This window comes from Arvicola amphibius, chromosome 2 (genome assembly GCF_903992535.2).
Source record: "Arvicola amphibius chromosome 2, mArvAmp1.2, whole genome shotgun sequence".
Lineage (NCBI taxonomy): Eukaryota > Metazoa > Chordata > Mammalia > Rodentia > Cricetidae > Arvicola > Arvicola amphibius.
This window is the reverse complement of record NC_052048.2, coordinates 53,508,966-53,533,309: the sequence shown is the minus strand read 5'-3', so window position 1 is coordinate 53,533,309 and position 24,344 is coordinate 53,508,966. Positions and strand designations below refer to the sequence as shown.

General features: G+C 43.7%; 1 protein-coding gene across 6 annotated transcripts in view; it reads left to right on the top strand.

The window, feature by feature from the left end:
• Slc25a26 (solute carrier family 25 member 26) overlaps positions 1–24,344 on the top strand; it is a 112,800-nt gene that overhangs the window by 30,718 nt on the left and 57,738 nt on the right. For 5 of the 6 annotated variants that reach the window (XM_038318401.2, XM_038318397.2, XM_038318399.2 and 2 more), the window contains 2 exons: positions 2,869–2,973; positions 4,697–4,744. The exons of the other annotated variant lie outside the window; for it this stretch is intronic. In XM_038318401.2, the coding sequence (XP_038174329.1) occupies positions 2,869–2,973; positions 4,697–4,744 (153 nt within the window). The remainder of the gene's footprint in view (positions 1–2,868; positions 2,974–4,696; positions 4,745–24,344) is intronic. 6 annotated transcript variants of the gene reach the window in all.

The window sequence follows — 24,344 nt, the reverse complement described above, 5'->3', positions numbered from 1 at the left end:
ATAGACCAGGCTGGCATCGAACTCACAGAGATCTGCCTGCCTCTGCCTCCCGAGTACTGGACTAAAGGCGTGCGCCACCACTGCCCGGCTAAAGGATGCTCTTATATCTGGTTATAAAGCAAGAGAATACAGATTGAAACTTGAAATAGAAGTTATTCCCCCCGCCTTTTTTTTTTTTTTTCTGAGACAGGGTTTCTCTGTAGCTTTGGAGCCTGTCCTGGAACTAGCTTTGTAGACCAGGCTGGCCTCAAACTCACAGAGATCTGCCTGCCTCTGCCTCTCGAGTGCTGGGATTAAAGGCGTGCACCACAACCACCCAGCTCAATTAAACACTTTTACATGACTCTCTCTCTTACAGTTTCCGTGTAATTATTTCGGGTGTAAACTAGCCAGGTGGCCAGGCGCCGGGAATGCAGCCCACCGCTCCTTTTACCATACCATTCAATGGAAGGAAACACATGTAATTATGTCCAAGGACCAATGATTGGGAAGATCATAGACCCCAAGGGTAAACCTATTATTTTGATAAGTGGACAAAATATCAAACTGACCTCTAAGGTCATATCTTTATAATCATAGATTAGTGTAGCATAGCATCAAAGATAGCTCTGTTGAGAGGATAGCAGTTAACAAAGAAACTCCCAGCTGGTCAAAATATTGTGGCATGCTCACTGTATATGGGGCATATCTACCACATCCCCTCCTCCCAGGGCTCAGAAAATGTCATGTGGGAGGGGGCAGGAAGATTTTAAGAGGCAGATATCAAGAAGGCAAGGGGCAAACAATATCTTTTAGACAAGGCTTATAGAATCTGTGGTTGCCTTCCCAAGACCTCCACAAGGTCAGCATTCCAGCCTGGAGTGGAGGAGACTCACCAGCCCCAGCGCTCACTGAGAAGCTTCAGAGAGTTGATAGCTGCCAAGGGAGGGAGGGAGAGTCAATTGTTTCGGGAGTATGGCCCTTGATTAGGTCCAATTATTCAGTGGATATAGCTCTATACCTGTACACATATAGGCAGCACTAACTAGACTTCTGGGTTTAGAACCTTCATCTGGCAATGGATGGAGATAGAGACAGAGCCCCACATTGGGCTGAGCTCCTAAGGCCCAAATGAGGAGCAAAAGGAGGGAGAACATGAGCAAGGAAGTCAGGACCGAGAGGGGTGCACCCACCCACCGAGATGGTGGGGCTGATCTAATCGGAGCACACCAAGGCCAGCTGGACTAGGACTGAAAAAGCATGGGATAAAACCGGACTCCCTGAACATGGCGGACAGTGAGGGCTGCTGAGAAGCCAAGGACAATGGCACTGGATTGTGATCCTACTACATATACTGGCTTTGGGGGAGGCCTAGCCTGTTTGGATGCTCACCTTCCTAGACCTAGATGGAGGGGGGAGGACCTTGGACTTCCCACAGGGCAAGGAACCCTTACTGGTCTTCGGACAGGAGAGGGAGGGGGAGTGAAGGGTGGAGGGGGAGGTAAATGGGAGGTGGGGAGGAGGCAGAAATTTTTAATTAAAAAAATAAAAGAGGACAGTACACAAGCTTGGGGGGGATGATGTTGGGATAGATAATCATATTTCATTGTATACATGCATAAAATTCTCAAAGATATAATGTGTACATGCATGAAATTCTTAAAGAATTAATAAAAATACTATATTCTAAATGAAAAAAATAAGCTTTGGCTAGCCATATTAGTACATGTGTGCCTGTAATCCTAACATTTCGGAGGTTGAGGTAAGAGGACTCTGGGTTGAAGACCAGCCTGGGCTGCATAATGAGAGCAGTTCTATTTGCAGCGTAGTTTATCTTGTGGTACTAGAGACTGAACCCAGGGCTTCATAGTGCTAGATAATGTCTGTACACCTGCCTGTGTCCTCAGCCCTCTTACTTTAGTTTTTGATACCAATCTTGCTAAGTTGTCCAGGGAGGCCTTGGATTCTCCTCTCCCAGCCATCCCAGAAGGCCGACATTATAGATCTGTACCACCTAGTGTAGCTACATGTATCACTGAAGAAAGATTATCTGCATTTCCTGCCATCTCTTATATATAAGTATATATTCATATTCTAAAAGCTGAAATTTAGTGTCCTCAAGCATGTGTAAAACACTGGGCATTAATCCAAGCTGCAGAAAGCATTTGTCTCTGGAATACTGCTGTGTAGGGGCATCAACACAAACTGTTTAACGATCCTTTTATCTCCCCCATGACTGACTAGCCGTCCCCTCTCCTACTTTCTGGTTTCAACTTTAGTCTCTATTTCTGAAAGTAGGCCGCCAGCCTTCAGTGTGGAATCCTCTTCTCTTCACCGAAGACAATTTAAGAATTGCTTGTTGACTTGGCTAGGTGTGAGTGTGCGTAGCTGGGACCAGTGTCTGCTGGAATGCTGGTGCTGGTCCTCAGTGGTGTGGTGGGAAGGCCTAGGTGCCAGGCTGGCTTGAGAGTTGGTGGGAGGGACAGGGCTGCCAGCTTACAGCCCGTCTCGCCTCTCCTGGTGCGTTACTTCTAGTCAAGAAAAGGTATATTCCTTGGCCAAACAGGCTTGAAAAGTTGCTTAAGTGTGACATACTGTTCTGTGAGTTGGGGATCCATGAGAATGGAATTTTCTTCCTGCCACTGAGTGGTGTGTATGTATGTGTGGAGCTTGGTGTCCAAGGTGAGTAGATCTCATTCTAAGGAGGGTTTTGGCACTGATGACACTGTGTGTCCTTGAAGGTTCAAGAATTTTAGGTTAATAAGTCTTTTTGACACCTCACATTAAACCTTAAGATGATGTTTGCATTATTAGTTTTGTATATAAAAAGATGTCAGTTTTTGCAACAGCAACATCCTTTTCAGATATAATTAAATCCGTATGTTTTAGGTTGCCTGCTTGATTCGAGTTCCTTCTGAAGTGGTTAAACAGAAGGCGCAGGTGTCTGCTTCTTCAACAACCTTACAGATCTTTTCTGCTATATTAAATGAAGAGGTAAGGCTGCTTTAGACCCCCCTCTTTCTCTGATGAGGGCAATTTTAGTGAGAACACTGTGACCTCATTGCAGGGGCCTTGAGAAACTTTAGGATGGCCTTAATGTCTAACTACAATAACATTTTTGCTGAGATTGTCTTTTCCTTTCTTTTTGAATTTTTATTTTCACTCTTTAAAATTTTGAAGCATTCATGTATTGAGTACTTGTAGTGATATTTCATTTGTATTTTAATGAATAAAGCTTGCCTGAAGACCAGAATGCAAAACAGCCACAGTAGTCAGCCGTACAGGCCAGGCAGTGGTGGCACACACCTTGAATCCCAGCAGCCATGCTAGTAGTTAGCTATAGAGGCTGGGCAGTGGTGGTGCACGCCTTTAATTCGAGCACTAGAGAGGAATATAAGGCGGGATGAGACAGGAACTTGCTCTTTTTCGTGGCTTGGCTGCTTTGCTTCTCTCACCTTCAGGTTGAGCCCCAGTATCTGTCTCTGGGTTACTATCCGCGCTGCAAGTGCCACTTCTGCATGTGCTCTGAATGTAATCCGTCTCGGTTCCAGATCAGACAGACCAGTCATGTGAAGGAACTAAGATACTCCTTCAGAACATTGCTACAGAACTAGAGGGCCCGTGGGAGAGAAGCAGTATTTAATATAAGATATAATAGTGGGCTGGTAATCATTGCCAGCATCATATGTTACATGAAATTGTCTTTTCTCCTCTGGCATGGGGGCACATGCCTTTAATTCCAGCACTCTGGAGGCTGAGGCAGGTGAGCTTCCTAAGTTTTGAAGCCAGCCTGGTTTACACAGTGGGTTCCAGGCCAATCTGGGCTACATCATGAGACCCTTAAACAAACAATTAAGTAAGTAAATGTTCTTTCTCTTTCTAATCAGTGTTGGCAGTGGTCAGAGCTGCCCTCCCTAGACACACGTCTGACACTAGGCATGTTTCTGTTGTCCTCGATCAGTTTAGCAGAAGCCTCTGTTCTAGTTTGCTTTTATATGAGTCAAAGTCTTGCTGTGTTGCTCAGGTTGGCCTTGAACTCCTGGGGTTATTCACTGTTGCTGCCTGGGCTGTGGCTGTGGCTTCTGCCATCATGTGTGTCTTTTTTTTTTTTTTTCTGCTTTCCTTAAATTAGTGTGAGCCAATCTTAGTTTAGGTTTAAAGAAAAAGTTATTCTTTATCTTTGTTTTGGAGATGGGGACTTCCTGTGTGACACTGGCTGGTATTCAGTCTTCTTCCTCATCCTCCTGAGTGCTGGAATGACAGGTGTGTGCCACCAAATCCCTCATCTTTCTGGTCTGTTACCAACTGTAGGAATGCGGTCAGTCCTATGGACTGCTCATTGGACTATGTGTGTACTTAAGCATATAACAGACACTAGGCTTATCCATAATACATACTTTTTGAGAGATTATTGACCAATTTCTGAAATAAGTCCTCATCTTCCATTAAAGAATGATGGACTGCCTTTTGGAAATGTATACAATGTAAATGTTTTCAAAAGATAAACACTGTTGCTTAATACATATATTGTTTCGTTATTAGAGATGCCAACTGCAGGGGAGCTAACTGCAGGCTTGTATGCTTTAAACCAGTTTAGAATGTTTAACTTCAGAAAACTGTGGCTAAGCAATGTCTTAGAACTCAAATTTTGGAGCAGGCAGGTCTCTTTATAGAATGTTCTTCAGTTTTCTGATCACTTGGCTTTTGTTTGTTTCAGGGGATCCAAGGACTGTACCGAGGCTATAAAAGCACAGTTCTGAGAGAGGTAACCCAGTCACTACTACTCCTGAAGTCCCGAAGCAGGGTGGGCTTTGATTGGCGACCCTATGCTTCTTAAGAATCAGGAGAATGCCGTCACTCAGGAACTGCTTAGCTGCACCTTGGTCTTTCCATGTAGAAGAATGCTCGTGATGGTTTGCTGGGCGGCTGGTGTCTCTATCATTCCAGCTGGCTAAGCATCTGCTAGCTGAAATAGTAAGGACTAACATGGCAAGATCGGTTATGTAAGAAGCCCACCACAGGGAGGTAGCTTTTGGTTCCCCAATGTGAAATGCAGTGGATCGGGCGCTCTTTCTGGAGAGAAATCCAGTGCTTTCATCTTGGGCCTTCTAACTAACATGCTGTACTTGGCCCTCAGTAATGACATCACTAGATACTGTAGACAACATGCTTTAATTTTTGCCTTCCAGAGGGGAGACTGTTTGAATTTTTACACAGTGAGGTGTGAGAAACGGTTTTAGTCCGGGACACAGTTTTCCATGACAAAGGGAAGAACTGGGTGATGTTTCCTCCTCTTGGAGTCCTGCGACTGAAACATTTTAACTTGCAAAAGTATTTCTAATGTAAATAATGTTAGGAGAATATTGGTCATCTTTTGAAAACTCTTGTTTTGCGCTCCCTGTGGCTTACAGGCTGTGTGTAGTGTGGCCTAGGCCTTTGGTTTTCAGGAGGTAACAACCTGCAGTGTGGCCTTGTGGAGCCTGACAGCTCCCTTTTTGGCAAACAGAATGTTCCTCATTCGTTGTGTTCTGCATTTGTTGCTATTGTCTGAGAAATATCACCCGAATGAGTCTCCTTCTGCCCTTTCTTTCTGACTCACGATACCTGTGTTATTTGCTCCTCTACACCTGAGTGCAAGAAAGAGCGGAGGAAAGAGTAATTAACATTTTTTAAAATTTTTCTGAAAAGGGCTGAATAAATGAATATATTTCCATTCCAGAGAGTGCTAGTTTTGCATACAGAGAGATAAAACACATGCTCACAACTGTTGTTCCATCCTCTCAGAAATTTGTTTTGACATATGTCGTGCTAGTAATTAATTTTTTGGCTGCAATCCTCGTGAGTCCTGTGACCTTACTGAGATGACTGTTTACTCAGAGTGGCAGAGCTTTGCTGGCAGCTTGATTGGGGTCTTGTGCATTGTGCGTGCTCATCGAGGCTCCTTCAGAGCTGCTTTCAGTTGAGGTGTTGCTCTGTCCACGGCCTCAGCTGGCATGAGAGGGAATTACTGCAGAATGAGATGCAGCTTCTCCAGGTGAGACAAATCAGAAGGGATGTCTGCTGTAAACAACAGTTTGCATTATGAAGAGTTCTAAGCCTTGAGTTAGACTGACAGTAATATAAAATCTCTGTCTAGAGCCCATTTGATTGTTTCAATAAGAAACACACAGAAATGTTAGTGAGAACCACCAGGACATGTATGCAATTTGTTCAGTGTGCATTTTTTTCTTTAAATAGTTTTACCTCACAAGCTACTGCCTTTAAGAGGGGCTTGACGTTCAGCTGCATGCATTAGAAGCAAGATCTGCGTTCTCTGGGCTTTGTGGGCACTGTCACACAGTGTCGTGTTTGGTCTTTGTAGAGATTGTATACCTTGCCTCTTGTTCTCCTGAACTAGTTAAGTTTCTGCGGATTTTGCATGGAGTCTGAGCGAGATCAGCAGATTAGACTATTTACCTCACCTTTTCTCTTTTCTTCTTTCTCATGAACTTGACCAACTTAGATACGGCTGAGCATCTTGGTGCACTGGGGTTACTGCAGTAAGATGGAGGTGGGGAACACAGTCATGTTTGTGGGTGTGGTCAAGATGATTTTAGGTGCATTGACCTGAAAGTGTTATACAAATTAGCCTCATGCTGTTGAGTGTGAATTAGAGGGACTTAGGTGGGGAAAGAAAGCAGAGAAAAACAATCTGTTTTAAAAGAGCTTAAAGTGAGTTAAGTTCAGCTGATGCCTTTATCTACAGATTCTACTTAACACTATGCAGATAGCTCTGTCTGGTTGGGGAAGCACACAGGGGAGTCTTCTTTACCATGTAGTTAAGGGCTGGAGTGATGAGTTCAGAGGGTGCCCATCCGGGTATGCCCACTCTTGTCACATTTATAATAAAAGCAAGCCTTAGAGCTGGGGAGGTGGTTCAGCTTGTGTAGTGATGAGCTTCGGGCTGCGTTCCCGCCGCCCCGCTCCTGGCCGCCTGCTAGCTTATGCCCCCAATTAACAACACACAAATTGTATTCTTTCAAACACTGCCTGGCCCATTAGTTTCAGCCTCTTACTCACATCTTGACTAACCCATATCGAATAATCTGTATAACACCACGAGTGGTGTCTTACTGGGAAAGATTCAACATGTCTGACCTGGTGGCTGGCTTCATCGCATCTCTCTCCCTGAGGAGAGGCACGGCAGTCTGCCCCAGAGAGGTGAGGCATGGTGATTTATCTCACTTAGGAGAGGCGTGGTATCTGACTGAGCCATCTACCTCACTTCCTGTTCTGTCTACTCCACCCACCTAAGGGCTGGCCAAGGCAGTTTCTTTTATTAAAACAGAAGACCCTCCCACATCAAGCTGGTAAAGTATCTGCCACACAAGAGTGAGGACCTGAGTTTGAATCCCCCAGTACTGCCATCAAAAGAGGGTTATATTGGCAATTGCGTATAGTCCCAGGGTTGGAGAAGCAGAGGTAGCCAGATCCCTGGTGTTCACTGGTCACCCAGCCTAGCGGAACTGATCATTCCAGGTTTGGTGAGAGACTGTGTTTCAAAAATGAGGGGGAAAGTGATTGAAGAAGACACCTAGTTTTGACCTCTGACCTGCACATGCTCACACGTACACATATGTATATGCATACACACTTGCATACATGTGCATGTGAGGGTACATACATGAACACACTGACACAAAATGAGCCATGATTCTTGAAGGCTTGCAGTTAGAAGTAGTCAAAGAGGTAAGTAGATGTGATAGCCTGAACTAGGACAGGGAAGGAGTGTGTGTGTTGCATGTCTAAGTAGAATCCAGGATTCCCTGTTTCCCAGATGAACCTCAGGTCAAGGAAGGATGCTTTCAGAGATCATTGATAAGGTGGGGTGTTGCAAGGAGGATAAATTGAACCTCTCACCTCAGCTGCATGTTTGCTAGAAGACTGGAGGGGAAGACTTGGGAGATGCCCCAGAAAGAGCCTGATTTTGTGTCCTAGAGGAGAAAATTCCAGTTTGTGGCTTTTGCTGCTCGGATCTGAAGGGATGATGCTGTTGGTGCCGTCTTGGTTGTAGATATTACCATCTTAATAATGAGTAACTCCTGGCTTCTTGTACAGGAGTGTAGCCACCCAATAGTTTGGAGGTAGATAAAGATACCCCCTCCTCCCGACACACACATCTTATAAGCAGGTCAAATGGATAGTGCAGCCTGTTCTGTAAATTCAAGACCCCAAACTGAGATGTAAAAATCATTGTATAGTTCACCCCAGAGGAGATGGCCTTGCCTTGCAGACTCAGTCACTCTCATTATCCCTGTTAGGCAACAAGCGACCCCCTTTAGGGATGTCTATACGTTGTCCTTAGAATTTCCTTTCTGGTTCTGTTGTTTGTTCTCTCTTGGAGTCTTCCCCCAAGTTCATCATGTTACAGTCTCTCTTTTATTTATTTATTTTTTTTTAATTTTTTTTTATGGTGCGGGAGAATTTTATTTTTTTATTTTTTTCTCTTTTTTTTATTAAAAATTTCCATCTCCTCCCCTTCTCCTCCCCCTTCCCTCCCCTCCCTTCCACCCATACCCCCACTCCGCCCCTCTCCAAGCCAAAGAGCCATCAGGGTTCCCTTCACTATGTTAAGTCCAAGGTTTTCCCAGCTCCCCCTAAGTCCAGGAAGGTAAGCAACCAAACTGACAAGGCTCACAGTGAGCCCATCCATGCTGTAGAGTTCATGCTCATCGCCGTTGTCCTTGGTTTCTCAGTCCTCCTCCACCGTCAGCCACATTCAGAGAGTCCGGTTTGGTCCCCTGTTCCATCAGTCCCATTCCAACTGGACTTGGTGGTCTCCCGTTAGATCTGTCCCACCGTCTCAATGGGTAAACGCACTCCTCACGGTCCTGACTTCCTTGATCATGATCTCCCTCCTTTTGCTCCTCATCAGGACCTTGGGAGCTCAATCCGGTGCTTCTATGTGGGGGCTCTGTCATTTTCTCCATCCAATGCCAGGTGAAGGTTCTATGGTGATATGCAAGAATGCCTTCTAGGGCCATTCGTTTGATCCTTTGGGCTCCATCTCATGCTGATGGTATTTGCTAGCCAAATTGGATCATTTTATTCTTTATGATTGCATGGTGCTTGATTGTACAAATGAGCCTTTATTTACTTAGCCAGCCCCTCATTGGTTGCCATTACAGACGCACCCCAAGGTGTAATGCTGTTTATGTGCCATCTTGTACACGTGTGCCAGGTTTTTTGTAGGTTACATGCCAAGACATATAAATGTGTAATTTTGACAGATAATAGAAAGTTGAGTTTGTGGAAGTACCAGCCTGTATTTTTGCTGAGAATTCTGAAGCTCCCCTGTCCTTGGGCTTACTGGTGGTGCTAGTGGTCTATGAGCTGAAAATGATGTTTTAATTTTAAGTAAGACTGAATGCATTAATATGTGTGTTAGAATTCTTTTGTTTATTGGGTTATTTGAATCAATCACCGTTCTTTGGAGAATTAACCCAGAGGATATATGTAGATCTCTTTTTTTCATGCCTCTTACCTAATAGAAACTCAAGAAACATGAGCTAAGTTTGTATTCTTGATAATCAAGTCTTTAAAGTTGGAGGCAGGGGAATGACTAGTTCAAGGCTTGTATGAGGGACAAAACAAGATCCTGCCTTCAAAGAAAACCAAAGCCAGAAAAAAAGCCTTTAACAGTAAGAAGACACCTACATGTAGGGTGCAGCTCTGCCCCAGCTAAGTTTCTGCAGTTGGCAAGTGCTGTTTCCGATCCCCAGTTTTCCCTGTTTTGCCGGGAGCTCTGCGTTCCGTCCTCTTAACTCTTAGATAGCGAGCTAAGACGGACACTAGGACAGCCTACCAGACACCCGGATTAAAGCTGACGTGAAGCTCAGTTCTTGCCTCCAGAAGCCACTTGGTTCTGTCTACATTTGAATGTGTAACTGGGGTTCATGATAGGAGGTGTTGGAAAGAGGGGCCCAGGACTAGGGTCAAGATGCTTCATCCAGAGATCTGCAAGAGAGTAGTTTTGTCATTGTAAATATAGTGTGGAGTAGAGTTACCCTAATGTTTGAACTTTTTAAAATCATTAATATAAGGTCAGGAAAAAATGTGATTTTTAAAAATTCTGTTGCTAATTTACTATAAAAAGCTAATTTGCATTTTTCAGATAAGAAAGAATACATCTTAGTTTGCTTTCTATTGCTATGATAAAAAAATTCTGACCAAGAGCAACTTGGAAAGAAAAGAGTTTATTTGACTTACATTTTCCATGTTGGTCCACCATTGAGGGAACTCAGTCAAGCAGAAACAGAAGCAGAACCCATGAAGGAATGCTGCTACTGGCACGCTCCCCATGGTTTACTGAACCTGTTTTCTTTTACATCCGGGACCACCTGCCTAGGGGTGGCCACATTCAAAGTGAGCTGGGTTCTCCCACATCAACTATCAGTCATGAGAACGCAGCACAGGTTTGCCCATAACCAGTCGGGTGGAGGCATTTTCTCAGTTGAGGTCCCTCTTCTCGGGTGACTGCAGTTTGTATTGCTGTTGACAGAGTATTAGCCAGCACAATGATCCATCAAAGAAAGCCTTTTGCTTTGCTAGGATTATTCCCAGGGCTTGACTTGGTTGGCAAGCAGGCTGTTGTAGACTGAGGTGCGTCTTCAGCCCGAGAGACTTTCTGAGCGAGTCCTGGCCCTTCTGTGTCCTCTTAGGAGGAATGATGTGAAACAGCAGCTCCTGAACTTCACCACGTGCCGCCGTTAGGGCTGGCCACTGCTTCCCAGCTTCTTGGTTGTACTTTTTACTCTCTCATCAGAGGGTTTCTTTTTAGCTGTGCGCTGCAGTGTGTGTCTTTGACATTGTGTCTTTGATTTGTCTCTTTGCTTCACCTTTGGTTTCTCCATCCTATTTCCAGTGTTTTTTTCTGTTTTCTTTTTTAATTTTATTTTTTATAGATGGTCTGCGTTTCTCTTGCCTTTTCTCTCCTCTTTGCATGCTGGTTCTCTAGCACAGAGAGCCTACACAGAGGCGCTCAATAGTTTGTGTTGGTTTCCTCCTTGCATTAAGATCTGTTCTGTTTTGTTCCCATGCTACCAGACACCGTGTTCATCTCTGAAGGGTGTGGCAGCTCTAATCAGGGCTGGAGACAGCCAGGCAGTGGCTCTCCCGATGATACGCTGCATTGTGACCTGCACACTTGCCAGACACTGAAATTCCAAGAGGGACATACTTTTCCAAGATTTTAATTTTCTTAACCCTTAGAAAAATTATTTTTGTTAGTCTGGCTTTGTTGGAGAAGGAGAGCTGTAGGCACTCACTGATCTACAGCCCAGTGATTGTCCAGTGTAGAATGGCCAGCAGCCTTTGCAAACTTTTAACGCAAAGTTGTCTTTTAGTGATAATCGAGTGCAAACACACTGAGCCCGATTTTAATCCTCCAGAATTCATTTTATTAACTATGACCAAATAGAACATCTGTTTAAATTCCATAACGTTAGCTTCATGGGAAAAGAAAAGAAAATCCCTGTTTGTCCTTGGAATTTGTCCATTGCTTTCTTATTCAGGAAACGTGTGCTAAGACATTCTTATTAATGGGAATATTAAACAAATGACAATAAAATTTCCCCTTTAATTACACAGGTTTATAGGATGAGTCACTTAATTGCATTTGCATTACAGTAACTACTAGAGACCTGTGAAGAATGGAGGATAAATCATTCAGTTAATCCTGTAGTGTAAGAACCTGACGTCACTGTGCTGCCGCTTGGATTTTAGCCTACACTTTCTACAATCTCTTCAGTAAATATTTTCAAACAGAACAATTCAGTAAAATTAATGTAGAAAAAATAACTTTAGTCCTTTACTGTCTGCGTTGTGAGGTCCTGTTCACAGAAGCCAGCTGCTGTTTTCTTTCCTATTCTTGGGACAAATTCTGTTCTCATCTTAAAGCTCCAGAAATGCCTAGGCCTGCCACATGGCCCAGCTGATGAGGCCTGGCAGCCTGAGCTGATTCCTGGGACCCCCATGGTAGAAGGAGAGTGGGCTCCCTGAGCTGTCTTCCGGCCTCCACACATGTGCCAGGGTACCCAAGTGCACACAGACACATGCACAGTATACCAAGTGCGATGGTGCAGAGTGGTAGTGTTCACACGCACTTCTCTGGCACATCTCTGGTACCCACCAGCCTGCTCTTCTCCATATCCAGTGCAGTCAGGTTTTGTCTTCTTTTTCTTAATATACTTTCTGGTGTTCTTGAGTCTTCTACAGATACCCTTATCTTCATTTCTAGTTAAGGTTGCTCCCGTGGAAGGGATGAATAAACACACACACACACACACACACACACACACAGCCATGAAATATATAGACACACATATTCATGAACAACTATTTTCTGAAATTACATATAAAATATATAATTTGTTTTGCAAAGAGGATCCTTCATCAGATAAATGCCAATTGAACACTATTGAACACAATTGAACACTAGAGCTTGAGAAGTCTTGAGTCCTGTTACTGGTATAATCTTACCGTCTGCACTAATTCCATCTTTCTAGAAGGGCTAAGAGAGAAACAACATTTATATATTAAGAAAATTAAATTTGAAGTAAAATACAGAAATTTTATGAGCAATTCAAGGTTGAAGGTTATTTGAAGGAACTTGAAGATTTGTGTCTGTGAGGTTTCACAATCTGGCCTAGACTACCATGGATTCTTACAATGAAAAGCTACAGTTTGAAATAATAATGACTTAATGTATTTTTAAATCTTCAAACTATAAAGCATTAGCCTTTTTCCAGATGAGTGAGCCAATTCAGCAGAGCTAGGAAATGTTGCGATTGGAATTTGAGGTCAAGTGTGTGAAGCCCCAAAGTGTGCATTCCTGGGCACAGGAGCCACTTGCTTACATCTCACATTTAAGCCCACTGAAGGTTCACTTTCGGTAAATCCCAGGAAAATGACTACAGCAAAGCTTGGATCAAGACCGTAAGCAGAAAACAGCACATTCTCCTGTGTGTGGGGGGGGTGTGTAGGGGCATGTGTCTGTGTGTGTCTATGCGTGTATGGATGTATGGATGGGTGTGTGGAGGGGAGTGTGTCTGTACATGTGTGGGTGTGTGAATGGGCATGCGGAAGGGCATGTGTGGGTATGTGGAGGTGTGTGTGTGTGTGTTTGGGTATGGTTGTGTGGAGGGGCGTGTGTGGGTGTGTGGAGGTGTGTGTGTGTGTGTGTGCGTGTTTGGGTATGGTTGTGTGGAGGGGCGTGTGTCTGTGTACATGGGTATGGAGGCCAGAGGAGGACACTGAGTGTTCTACCACTGTCTGCCTTATCACTTGAGGCAGGGTCTGTCACTCAAGCAAGAACTCTGCTGGCAGCCAGCAAGCACTGCTGATTCTCCTGTCTCTGTCCTCCATGGCACTGGGTTTTTAGGCAGGCATGTGGCCATGTCCTGATTATTTTTTCTTAAACATGAGTGATTATGATTTTTTTTAACCTCAAGTGCTGGGGACCCAGGAACCACCCATCTTTCTAATACTAGAGCACAAAATCTGAATTTTAAAGAATTCTATGAACTTCATTAAACTTGTTTAAAACTGTTTTGACTTCTTGGACATCTATCCTCTTTCCTTCTCTGGGCTTCAGCATGACCAGTAGGTAAGAAAATTGATGCTCGGGCCTTGAGATTACTTTGGTACATAGCCAAGCAACTATTATGTAATGGTGGAAAAAAGAAACCAGTAAGAAACATTTCTTTCTTCTCTGAAAATGGTTACCTAAGTTGATATGAAACGTGTGGTGTAGAATGAGACACTAGAGGGCGCCCAAGGCCTGTGTATTGTTGAAGTTGGAACTCTCAACAGGCAGGAGGAACCTGGAAGCTTGGTAGTGTTTGCTGGCTTCAGTAAGTGGTTCAGATTGGAGTGTGTTCACAATTGTTTATGCTCCTGATAGAAAGTGCTTAAATGCATAGATTTGTTTTTTAGCTTTGGTACATACATGCTCAGAATTTATTATTATTTCTTTCTTAATTTAAAGACAGGGTCAGCTAGTAGAGTGCTCGTAGTTGAAGCCTGTGTTTGTTTCCCCAGTACTGCATAAAAATGGGTGTAGTATGCCAGGCAGTGGTGGTGCACACTTTTAATCCCAGCACTTGGGAGGCCGAGACAGGTGGATCTCTGTGAGTTTGAGGCCAGCCTGCTCTACAGAGTGAGTGCCAAGACAGGCTCCGAAGCTACACTGAAAAACCGTGTCTTGAAACTGCCCCCTCCAGAAAAAAGGTGTAGCAGTAGATGCCTGTAATGACCCAACTGGAGGCAGAGACGAGAGGATCAGGAGTTCGAGGTCCTATTTGCGTCTCTTTCAAGTTTGAGGCCAGCCTTGGATACATGGAACTCTTTTTTTTTTAAAAAAAAAAAAGTCAAAAATCCAAATCAAAAGCAAATGAAGACAGTGCTTCCTTATCTAGAACAGGCTGACCCCAAACTCAGCCCCCTTATCTCCGCCTCCCAACCCAAACACAACAAAAATATAATGAATTTCAGTATGATCCTGAAGCAACTTCATACGGCCAAACGGGGAGATGGTGTGTAAGCTTGTCAAGGTGGTGAGGAGTCATGATGGAAGCCTGCCTGCCGTAAGAGTCAGAGGAGACTCAGGAGGCTTCGGGGCCTGGGGCAGGAAGCAGATGTGTGAGGTGACCCTTGAAGTTCAGATGAGAGCTACAGTCTAGCTTTCTGGCTATGCAGTAGTGGCCTTGGCCTGCAGCCCGGTGGTTTTCATTGTGCACTGTAGTTGCTGCTGTTTTCCCATGTGCTGGGAACAGCCTGCAGCCTTGTTAGGTGCCTGCTCTGCCCCTGGGCTACTTTTCCAGTCCCGTGGACACTGGCTTCAAGGACTATTCTAGAACCAGCAGCAGAATGTGTGTGGACTCTGTACCATACTAGTGACTTTGATAGAAATCTATAAATTATTTTTAAAAACAAAAAGAAAAAAATCGGGGACTAGAGAGAGGCCTTGATGTTTAAGATGACCTCTTCCAGGGGTTCGATTCTTAGCACCTCATATGGCAACTCTAGTTCTAGGGCGCCTTGGCCCCTCTTCTGGCTTCTGTGGCCATAGCTATGTGCATAAACATACATGACAGGCAAAAGACCCATGCATAAAAAGTAAAATCATCATTTTATTTTTAAAAGCTATAAAAGGGCCAGGTTTGGGCATTGTATGAAATGATTTAAAATAAACTAAAAATGGCAAGTTAAATTTAGAACTTAATTCTTAAGCTCTTACTGTTTTGTCAAAGAAAAAGAAGTGTAAGGAGTTAGCAGAAGGCATGGTGAGCAGTGCTGCCCATCCTGTCTCCTTCCTCACTTTGGACATGGCTTTTGTTTAGGTGATTTGATTAGGCCTGTACTTTTGGATACTGTGTTTAGACATCAGACTGTGGAATTTTGGGGGGTAGAAGGTGGGGTGTGGTTTGCTGTATGTTCCTCCCCAGCAGGGATACAGCCGAGGGTCCAAAAGAAATGCTTTGTATTTATGTCCTTCCTTCGCCCCTTCTTCCTTTCTGCCCTACCATTTCTTTCTCGGGTGCATGGGGCATGCCTCATATTGGCTTACAGATCCACAGGTCCTGTGACAGTTACACGGTATGTAGTTCATCTCTTACTAATTATTTGTTTACCAAGGGTTTTCACCATCCGTGCAGTGTTCATAGTATACACAGGACGTCTCACTTGTGAAACCGCAGCATGTCCTCAGAAGGTGGAAGGTGCAGCCTGGACAAGGGTGTTCATTTCCCTCATGACTTTGACATTTTCTCCTATGGAGCCACACATTAGATTGTCTGGTCTCCTGTGATTAGTTGTGGGTTACTGTAGTCTGACTGCTTTACACAGGCACTGGTGATCACCTGGGTAGGTGTTCTCTGATTTCCATGCATGGATGTTTCAGTTCCTTGTTGTAAAGCAATCCTTGGAGTGATATTTTGAGGCTGTGCGACTCTCCTGTTCCCCAGTCATCTTTCACCTAATAGTTTTACCATCTGTGGATACTTCTTGCTTGAAATATTTATTACATTGGTATTGCAAATGATGGTTTTCCTAATACTGTCTTTTCCTGAGTTTGTTAACCGGCATTCATCTGTGAGGAAGAGTTTGCCTCTTCCGCCCTCAGTTTGTTTTTTTAATCTTCACTGTGGACTCATGCCTTTACTTTTTCTTTTTGGGTAACAGCTTTATTGAGATGTAACTCACATACCATTAAATCCACTTGCTTAAAGTGACAGTTTAGTGGATCTTAGTGTAGTCGCAGGTATATGCTCCTCATCACCACAGCTAGGGATCGTTGTTGAATAACCATGATGTATGTACATTGTTTGGTGTGTAGCTCCGGAAGTTTGGCCAGTGGGATCCTCTCGAGGCCTGCTAAGTCTCTAATGTTGCGAGAACCTCCATTCCTTGTTGGTTTGGTCGATATTTGTGGAGAGTGTATTCTGAAGCCAATCTCTGGGTGGTAGGGGCATCGTTACACATAAACTTTTATTTGGAGCAGAAAAAAATAATTAAGTCAGTCATATATTCCCTTAATTGTAATGGAGAGGGCCGCTTGTTTGTCCCAGCTGCCTGGCTAGCTTACACCTAAATAACCCCACAGAAACTGTATTAATTAAACACTGCTTGGCTATTAGCTCTAACTTCTTATTGGCAACTCTTACATATTAGTTTAACCCATCTCCATTAATCTGTGTATCACCACGTGGCAGTGGCTTACCAGAGATTCTCCTGTGGAGGATCCCTGGCTTCTCTGGCTCTGCTCTTCTTCCTCCCAGCATTCAGTTCAGTTTTCTCCGCCTGTCTAAGTTCCGCCCTATCAACTAGGCCAAGGCAGTTTCTTTATTCATTAACCAACGAAAGCAACTCAAACAGAAGGACCTCCTACACCATTCAATTTCTATATAATTATATCAGACAACAATATATAGTTGCTGCCATGTAGGTGCTGGGAATTGAACTCTGGTCCTTTGGAAGAGTGGCCAGCGTGACCAGTGGCCACCTCTCCAGCCCCTCACACAGACATTTTCTCACACAGACAAACTTGCAGACAAAAAGTCTCTGTGAGAGAAGTGCTTGCGGAGGCTCCTCTGTGGAGGTCAGAGGATAGCTTTGGCTGTTTGTCCTCGCCTTCCTGTTGTGTGAGACAGGTGTCTTGGGATAACCTGGGTGCTAGTCGTAGCCTTCCGCGTTGTTTACGTGGGTCTTTTGTTTGTTTGCAGCTGTGACTCGCCTGTCTCCCCTTCCCACCTTGCTGCGGTGTTTGTGTTTTCCATGTGCTCCGGAGATCCGAACTGTGTCATCAGGGCTACATGCTAGTGTTTTTATCCATTTCCTGGACTGGCTTCTGGTATATTACACAGGAGGAAGAATGCCTTAGAGTCTTCCTGTGTCTGTCAGTTGTTCTTTGTCACAGAGTGCTGTTCCATTGCTTGCAAAATTCAATTTTTATTTTCTTTTAAAAGTCTCATGGTTTGTTTTTTATATTTTGAGGTGATTTTTCTTCAGGGGTGAGGTGTAAGTTTTGCTTGTTTTGTTTCTGCATGTGGGTGTGCAGTTGCTCTAACATGGTTCTGTTGAGATGCTCCGTCTTTTCTATGGAAATGCTCTTGCCCCGCAGTTGATGATGTTTGTGGTTATGTGTAAACAGCCATGTGCTTACTCCTCATTCTCTGCCAGGCAGTGTCTTTGCTTTCTTGTCATGCTCAGGAATTTGTTTGCTCATCTCTCAACATCTAGCTTGAAAGTTGCTGCTTTGATTGTCTAGGGAATTTTTCTTTCTTTTTTTAACTGGCAGAGTAGGCTGCTGATTAAAAAAAAATCTTCCAAATTTATGTCTTCTGGATTCCCCCGTCCTGCCCTGATGCTTTTTTAATGGATAGGTAAGGCGGACTAAAACCCCACGTTGGGCGCCATTCTGTAGTGAGGAGCTGCGGGCCGCGTTCCCGTTGCCCGGCTCCTGGCTGCCCGGCTAGCTTTACCCGAATAATTACACAAACTGTATTCTTTCAAATACTGCCTGGTCCATTATTTCTAGCCTCTTATTGTCTAATTCTCACATCTCTTGCTTTAACCCATATCTAATAATCTGTGTAGCACCACAAAGTGGTTTCTTACCGGGAAAGATTCAGCATGTCTGAACGGCTGGCCCCATCGCATCTCTCTCCCTGAGCAGAGGCATGGCAGTCTACCTAACTTAGGAGAGGCATGGCATCTGACTGAGCCATCTACCTCACTTCCTCTTTCTGTTCTGTCTACTCCACCCACCTAAGGGCTGGCCAAGGCAGTTTCTTTATTAGCAAATGAAATCAACACAAGCAAAACACTGTCCCACATCATTAGAACAGTTAATATCCCTGGTGTGGTTGCCGCATAATGTTAGTTCACTTGGACTCGTTATAGAGCCAGTGGGGCACAGAGTCAGTTCTTGGTAGGTGAACATGTCAGGTGCTGACAAGTGCAGCACCAAGCAGTCACTGGCCAGAGTGAGCCGTCTCTCTGAATGAGGTGGATTTGCAGTAATGCTTTTACAAGGGTTCCTAGCAGGAGGAAGAGAGAGATGGGGCAGACTGATACTGGAAGTATGGGCTGCTTAACTGCCTTCAGAATCTTTGTAACTGGAGTGTTGTTTCAAGTGGCACTGAGTGCTACACTCGGGTCCTGCCTGGAATCACATGCACAGGCCCCCTTTGGAACTGGCACTCCTTCAACCCTGTGCCCAGCTCAAGATTTAAGTTAGAGGGGCAAGCAGAGTTGAAGCTGAAGTAGAGTTTGTTTGTTCGAAGGTCCATTGATGTCATGTGAATAAAACATCAGTGTTTGGATAGACTAGATTAAACACACCACGCATGCACATATGCACACACATTCACTCCACTAACACCATCACCACCACCAACAGTTAATAAAAGGCAGGGATTTGAGAGAACAAGGAGGGGGTCCGTGGGAGGAGTTGAAAGGAGGAGAGGGAAAGGGGGAATGATGTTATCATAATTTAAACATTTTTTTTTTTTTGGAATTTGAGACAGTTCTAATGCTTGTCCTGAACTAGCTCTGTTGACCAGGCTGGCCTCGGACTCACAGAGATCCACCTGCCTCCCGAGTGCTGGGATTAAAGGCGTGCGCAACCACCGCCTGACAATTTAAACAATTATTTTAAAAAAAACCCACCCAATGCTCATTATCCTCACTGGTTCTGGTGACACTGTAAAACACCCACTAACCTATTTAGAATGTTTGTTTTATTTGTTTGTTTTTATTTGAGCACCAGAGGTAATAAGAATGACTGTGCAAGGTCGCCCTGAGGCTAAACTGTGTGGCTAGAGAGAGAGGTGTGTCCTTTTGCTCTTAACTCCTAGTCTGGGGTTTCACTTAGAAGGTTCGACTCTGCTTACTCTCATTGCGAGTAAAACCAGCCCAGCCTTCTAGCAGGGCACCTACTGCAGTGCCTCATGCCGAGCTGGTGCTGGAGGTCTGCTGCGGACAGCGGGTAGATAGTCACAAAAACTTACTAAGTTAACTCATGCGAAACAACACCCCGAAGAGCTGATTCCCATTCACCATTTAGAGAACAGTAAATAGGTATTAAAACAGTGGATAGTCTCATGGTGAGAAGTTTTAGGCATTGCTCAATATATATGACTTTGTCAAGTTGAAGTGGCTCCTGTATTTTCTCAGACTTGCTTATGTGTATCTGCAAAAGCCTTTTATTTATATTCCATTTCTTAAAATAAAGAATTGGAGCCATCAAAATTGGCAAGCGTTAAGCATGCTAATTAGTTCAACATACTGACCAATTCTCTGAATTACAAGTTCAAAGGAGTGTGTGGACAGGATGAAATTAGATTTAGGCCTTTTTCACTCTGGTTTGTTTTAGGATCCTTGGGGTTGCTTTGATCTGTAAATAGCAGCTGTTTCTTCATGCATGGTTCAGGATACATGAAACATGTTCCAAACTGTGTCTCAGACTTGGAACTCATCACTGTGATCCTGAACATGGACATGCACACATTAGCTGCAGCTCCTTTAGAAATGCTGCTTGAATCTGTGAACACAAGTGAACAGATTTATTTGTCTTTACTTCTTAGATAAGCTGGCCTGCATGTTAGAAGGTACTACATAAAATTTACTCATCAGTTACCAGAGCATATTGACTTAATTTAAATATCACTTTCAGTTACGAAAGCTGAGACAGCTGTGAACACATGTAGATGATGTTGTATGTGTGTATGTTTATGATTTTATAAACACATAGAAAGTTATTCACATGTATATATGTATATATATAACTAAATATTATAGACGCCTACTTTGTAAAGATAACATGCTTGTCTTGCTCGCTAAATATTTAAATTTAAGAATTATTTGATAACTAGAACTACTTCACTTCAGTGCACAAAACATTTTACTTACATATCATAATTTATACCTCTTTTGGTCCTATGTGAGAAGATTTTAGTGCTGGGGAAATTGTTTTAAGAAAGGGCAGAAAGTAAGTAGTAGATGAAGAGAGAGACATTTAAAACCAAGATGATAAGGACTGACCTAGCTTTCTTTGTCTTCCACACCTTGACCAGAAGGTTGAGCTGCAGGCTCATTCCCGCCAGGTGTGGTGTGCAGCAAAACGGGGTCATCAAAACTAGTCAGTGTCCTCGGCATCCTTCTGTTTACAGACAGTATCGGAGATAACGGACTGAGGAGATGGTACAGCCTTAGGAGAGTGTACCCTCGTGCTGAGGACGTGTGTTCGGCTTCCAGCGTCAATGTCTGTGAGCACAGAAGTATTTGTAACTCCAGCTCTAGGGATATAACACCTCTGCAGGTGCCTGCACACCATGACACACCTGCATAATTAAGAAAAACAAAATCTTGTAAAAAATAGAAATAGTCATGTCTTATATTAACTCTGGAAGTGAGATCTCTATTTAGTAAACCCTTTTGTTTATTGCAAACTACACAAGGTTAAAGTGTGTTCCACTGTGTCTTTTTTTTACCGTCCACTATATCAGACCACCGGAAGCAAAGTCCCAGTTACAGCAATATAATCTGTTGTCTTGTGACTTTTTGAGGTGGCATGGACCATGTTGGTTTTAAAATGCTACACTGTAACTTAGTAATACCTGTAGGCTCCTAGCCACTCTCCTGCACGGCCTGCCTTCACACTGCACAGACTGCACTGGTGTGGGAGAGACTGCGCAGCCTGCAGAGTCGGCTCTCCTTGTTATCTGGTCAGTTAGAAAAAGGCTTGCTGAGTCCTGGACTCTAACCTCCGAAGAATGTTCCCTGCCTGGGTTGGGGTTCCTTTTTGTAGAACCCCTTCTTAGCTCCAGGGCCCAGAAGTCTTTCTAATTGCCAGGTCATCTGACTATCAAGAGACAGGGGAATGCCCGTCTGGTTCTTCAGGTATGGCGCCTGGGCCAACAGCTTCAGCATTACCTGGGTACTTGGTAAACATGTAAGTCTTTAAGTTCTGCCCCACGAGTTTGCATTTTATCCTCCAGGTATTTTGCCTCCAGGTAGGCAAGCCTGCTGAAATGTGAGAGCAGCTGGACTGTATGATACCAAATTCAGAGAAGAGATTTCCCTGTGGGGTACAAGCTTACTTAGTGTATGCAAGGTTCTCTGCCATCCAGTCCCCAGCACAGCAAAACAACAGCAACTAGACAAATCCCAACAACCAGAAACAAAAAAGAGGTTCTTGTTCTGTTTTGAAATAAAACGATGGACAATATTGCAGGACTGGTGAGCTAAAGTGTTTCCATCTCTAGTGACATTTCTGTCCTGTTTATGATAACTCCTGATACCTGTGTTATCCTCCACGTACTTTTTCATCCAGACACAATGCAGCGGATTATTTTGATAGTTTCATGTTTGTGTATTACGTACTTTGCTCACACTCACACCCACCCTCTCTTCTCATCGTGTTGTTAAAGGACAATAAACAGCATGGTTGATTTCTTCATGTATTTTTCTTTTTTTCCCTCTTTTTGGTAGTTGACTACTTTGAATTTTTAAAGCTAAGCTATTTAAAATAATTTTCAAGATAAAAGAATTATATGAAGAATTATTTTGATTATACCGAAAACACTTGAGAAAAGATTTAGCCAGCCTATCTGCTTGATTTCTTTCTATTTTGAACAAGGTTGCTGTTGGATCCGACCCTTTTCCTCTGTGCTAAAAACCCAGTAGGAATGTCCACCCCTCAGATGTGCTTCACAGAGAGGAAGAGAATTGCCCGTGTCAGGAAGGCATCATAGGATGGTGGTGGTGTCTGGAAAATTGCTTTCATCTCTGAGATAGCTCACACCTGCTTCATTTGGCACAGTGTTCCCAATGCTCGACAAGCAGCCTGCTCTCCCGCTTCCCAGGCTTGTGGTTACAATAACAAGGAACATGCTTTAACATTAAAATGCACAAGTGCTACTGAAAAATCCAGGGTATGTAAACTGTTAGGCCCGTGTGTGTGTGTGTACATGACTACACATAAACACACACACTTATTATATGCTTACACTTTAACACATACAGCTCATCTGACAGCTATGTGGATGTTGATGGCCATGTTGCTTGTGTGTGCATATATTTAGGCCCCCAGCACACTTTCGTATCTATATGCCATGCTTATATAGTTGTTTATAGTTGTCTGTAAGCCCCACGTGAACTGCCAGCCACGAGTAGGCTCCCATAGGCTGTCTGTGCACTCGTTGTTTTGAGTCGTCTTTTTCAGTGCCCTGTGTGATGGGAGGTGTGTAGGGTGGCATAGGTTCATGTCGGGAGTGAGCATGTGGCGTCTCCTGATGTTGGTTAGATTCCCTGAACTGCTTTCTTGTAAGAAACTGCTTTCTTGGAGTTTTAGACCAGGGTGTTAGTGCTTTAGTTTTTACTGGACACTGCTTATTTAAATGTCGTCACAGCTGTTTGTGGAAGCCCTTGAGAAGTGTCCTCATGCTGCTAGGTTTTGGAAAATGGACAGTTTATTTGGTTCAGTTTTCAGAGGGTGGAATTAGACTTTTTCACATTTTATCAATGACCCATTTGGGCCATCAATAGGCCAGTTCCTGTTAAAAATAATAGTATTTAATTTTTAAGAAACTGCCAAGCTTTGGAGCCATCTGGATCTTTATTTTCTTCTCACGCAGCATCTGAGTTTCAGCTGTTAGCCTTTCTCCTTTGCTCTGGGAAGGGTCAATTGCTTTTAAAGTCTTTGATGCTTGCTGTGTCAGCCCTTTTCATATTTTCAAAATGCCCGTGTAAAAGGGCTTTTCATCCATTCATGCTGATAATTCTTTTGAACTTGAGGTTTGAACCAAACTAATCAAATTTAATTATAGCTCAAATCCTGTTACAGTGAACTCCAGTAGACTTCCAGGCTGGTTTTTTTTTTCTTTATTTCCTTTTTGTTACACTGGAATTCAGCCATTACCAATATTACATTAAGTGAGCAGGCCATTGACCACAGTGTGGGAGACTCTTTGCAGTGGCCAGGTTTTTGTTAAATTGACATGGTAATATGATTTGAACTTTCTCCTTTCTAAAGGAAATCATGAATTAGTCATAAGCAATTTTTTTGTTTGCATAATTCTTATGTAATCTTTTCATATTGTATTTAGTGGTTTCAACAACTAACATCCAGAATTAGAATGTGAAAACTACTTCCTTTTTTGAAAACTTTTATATTTTTGGTTTGGCAGTTCTGAGTTGCTGACTTCCTCCACTATCTACTCCATAACCTAAGACAAAACCGAAACCAGACGACTGACTACTTACTGTGGTGGGAGTGCTGAGGGCCGTCCACTCTGCTTTCTTTCCGTCTGCCAGCTGTCTCTAGACATTTGGTATATGATACTGAGGAACTTGGGCAGCCCACGCCCAGGGTGGTGGATTGAACGAGCTCTCCAGTTGGTGGAATTGTTTGGGAAGAAGGTGTGGTCTCACTGGAGGATGAAAGTCACTTTTGTAGGGAAAGCATTGGTTTGTTACTTACGCTGATTTTTATTCTTCTTACTAAAATTTAGCATTCCCATCTGTCCCCTTAGGGACACCACCATGACTTGTGCAGTTTCCCTTGTTCTGAAGAAGAGTGCCTCTGCCAGTTTGGTTCATTAAAACCTTACACAGAACAGTGGCATTTCCTGGAGAGAAATTAGGAGGACGTGTGATAGCACCTGTGCTCACGGACACAGACTAGTACTGACTCACCCAGTGCTGTTGGGATCATGCGCGCACGCGCGCGCGCACACACACACACACACACACACACACACACACACACACACACGAGCATTGGACTGTAGCATCTTGTTGATCTGCGCCTCTGCCTCTGTAGG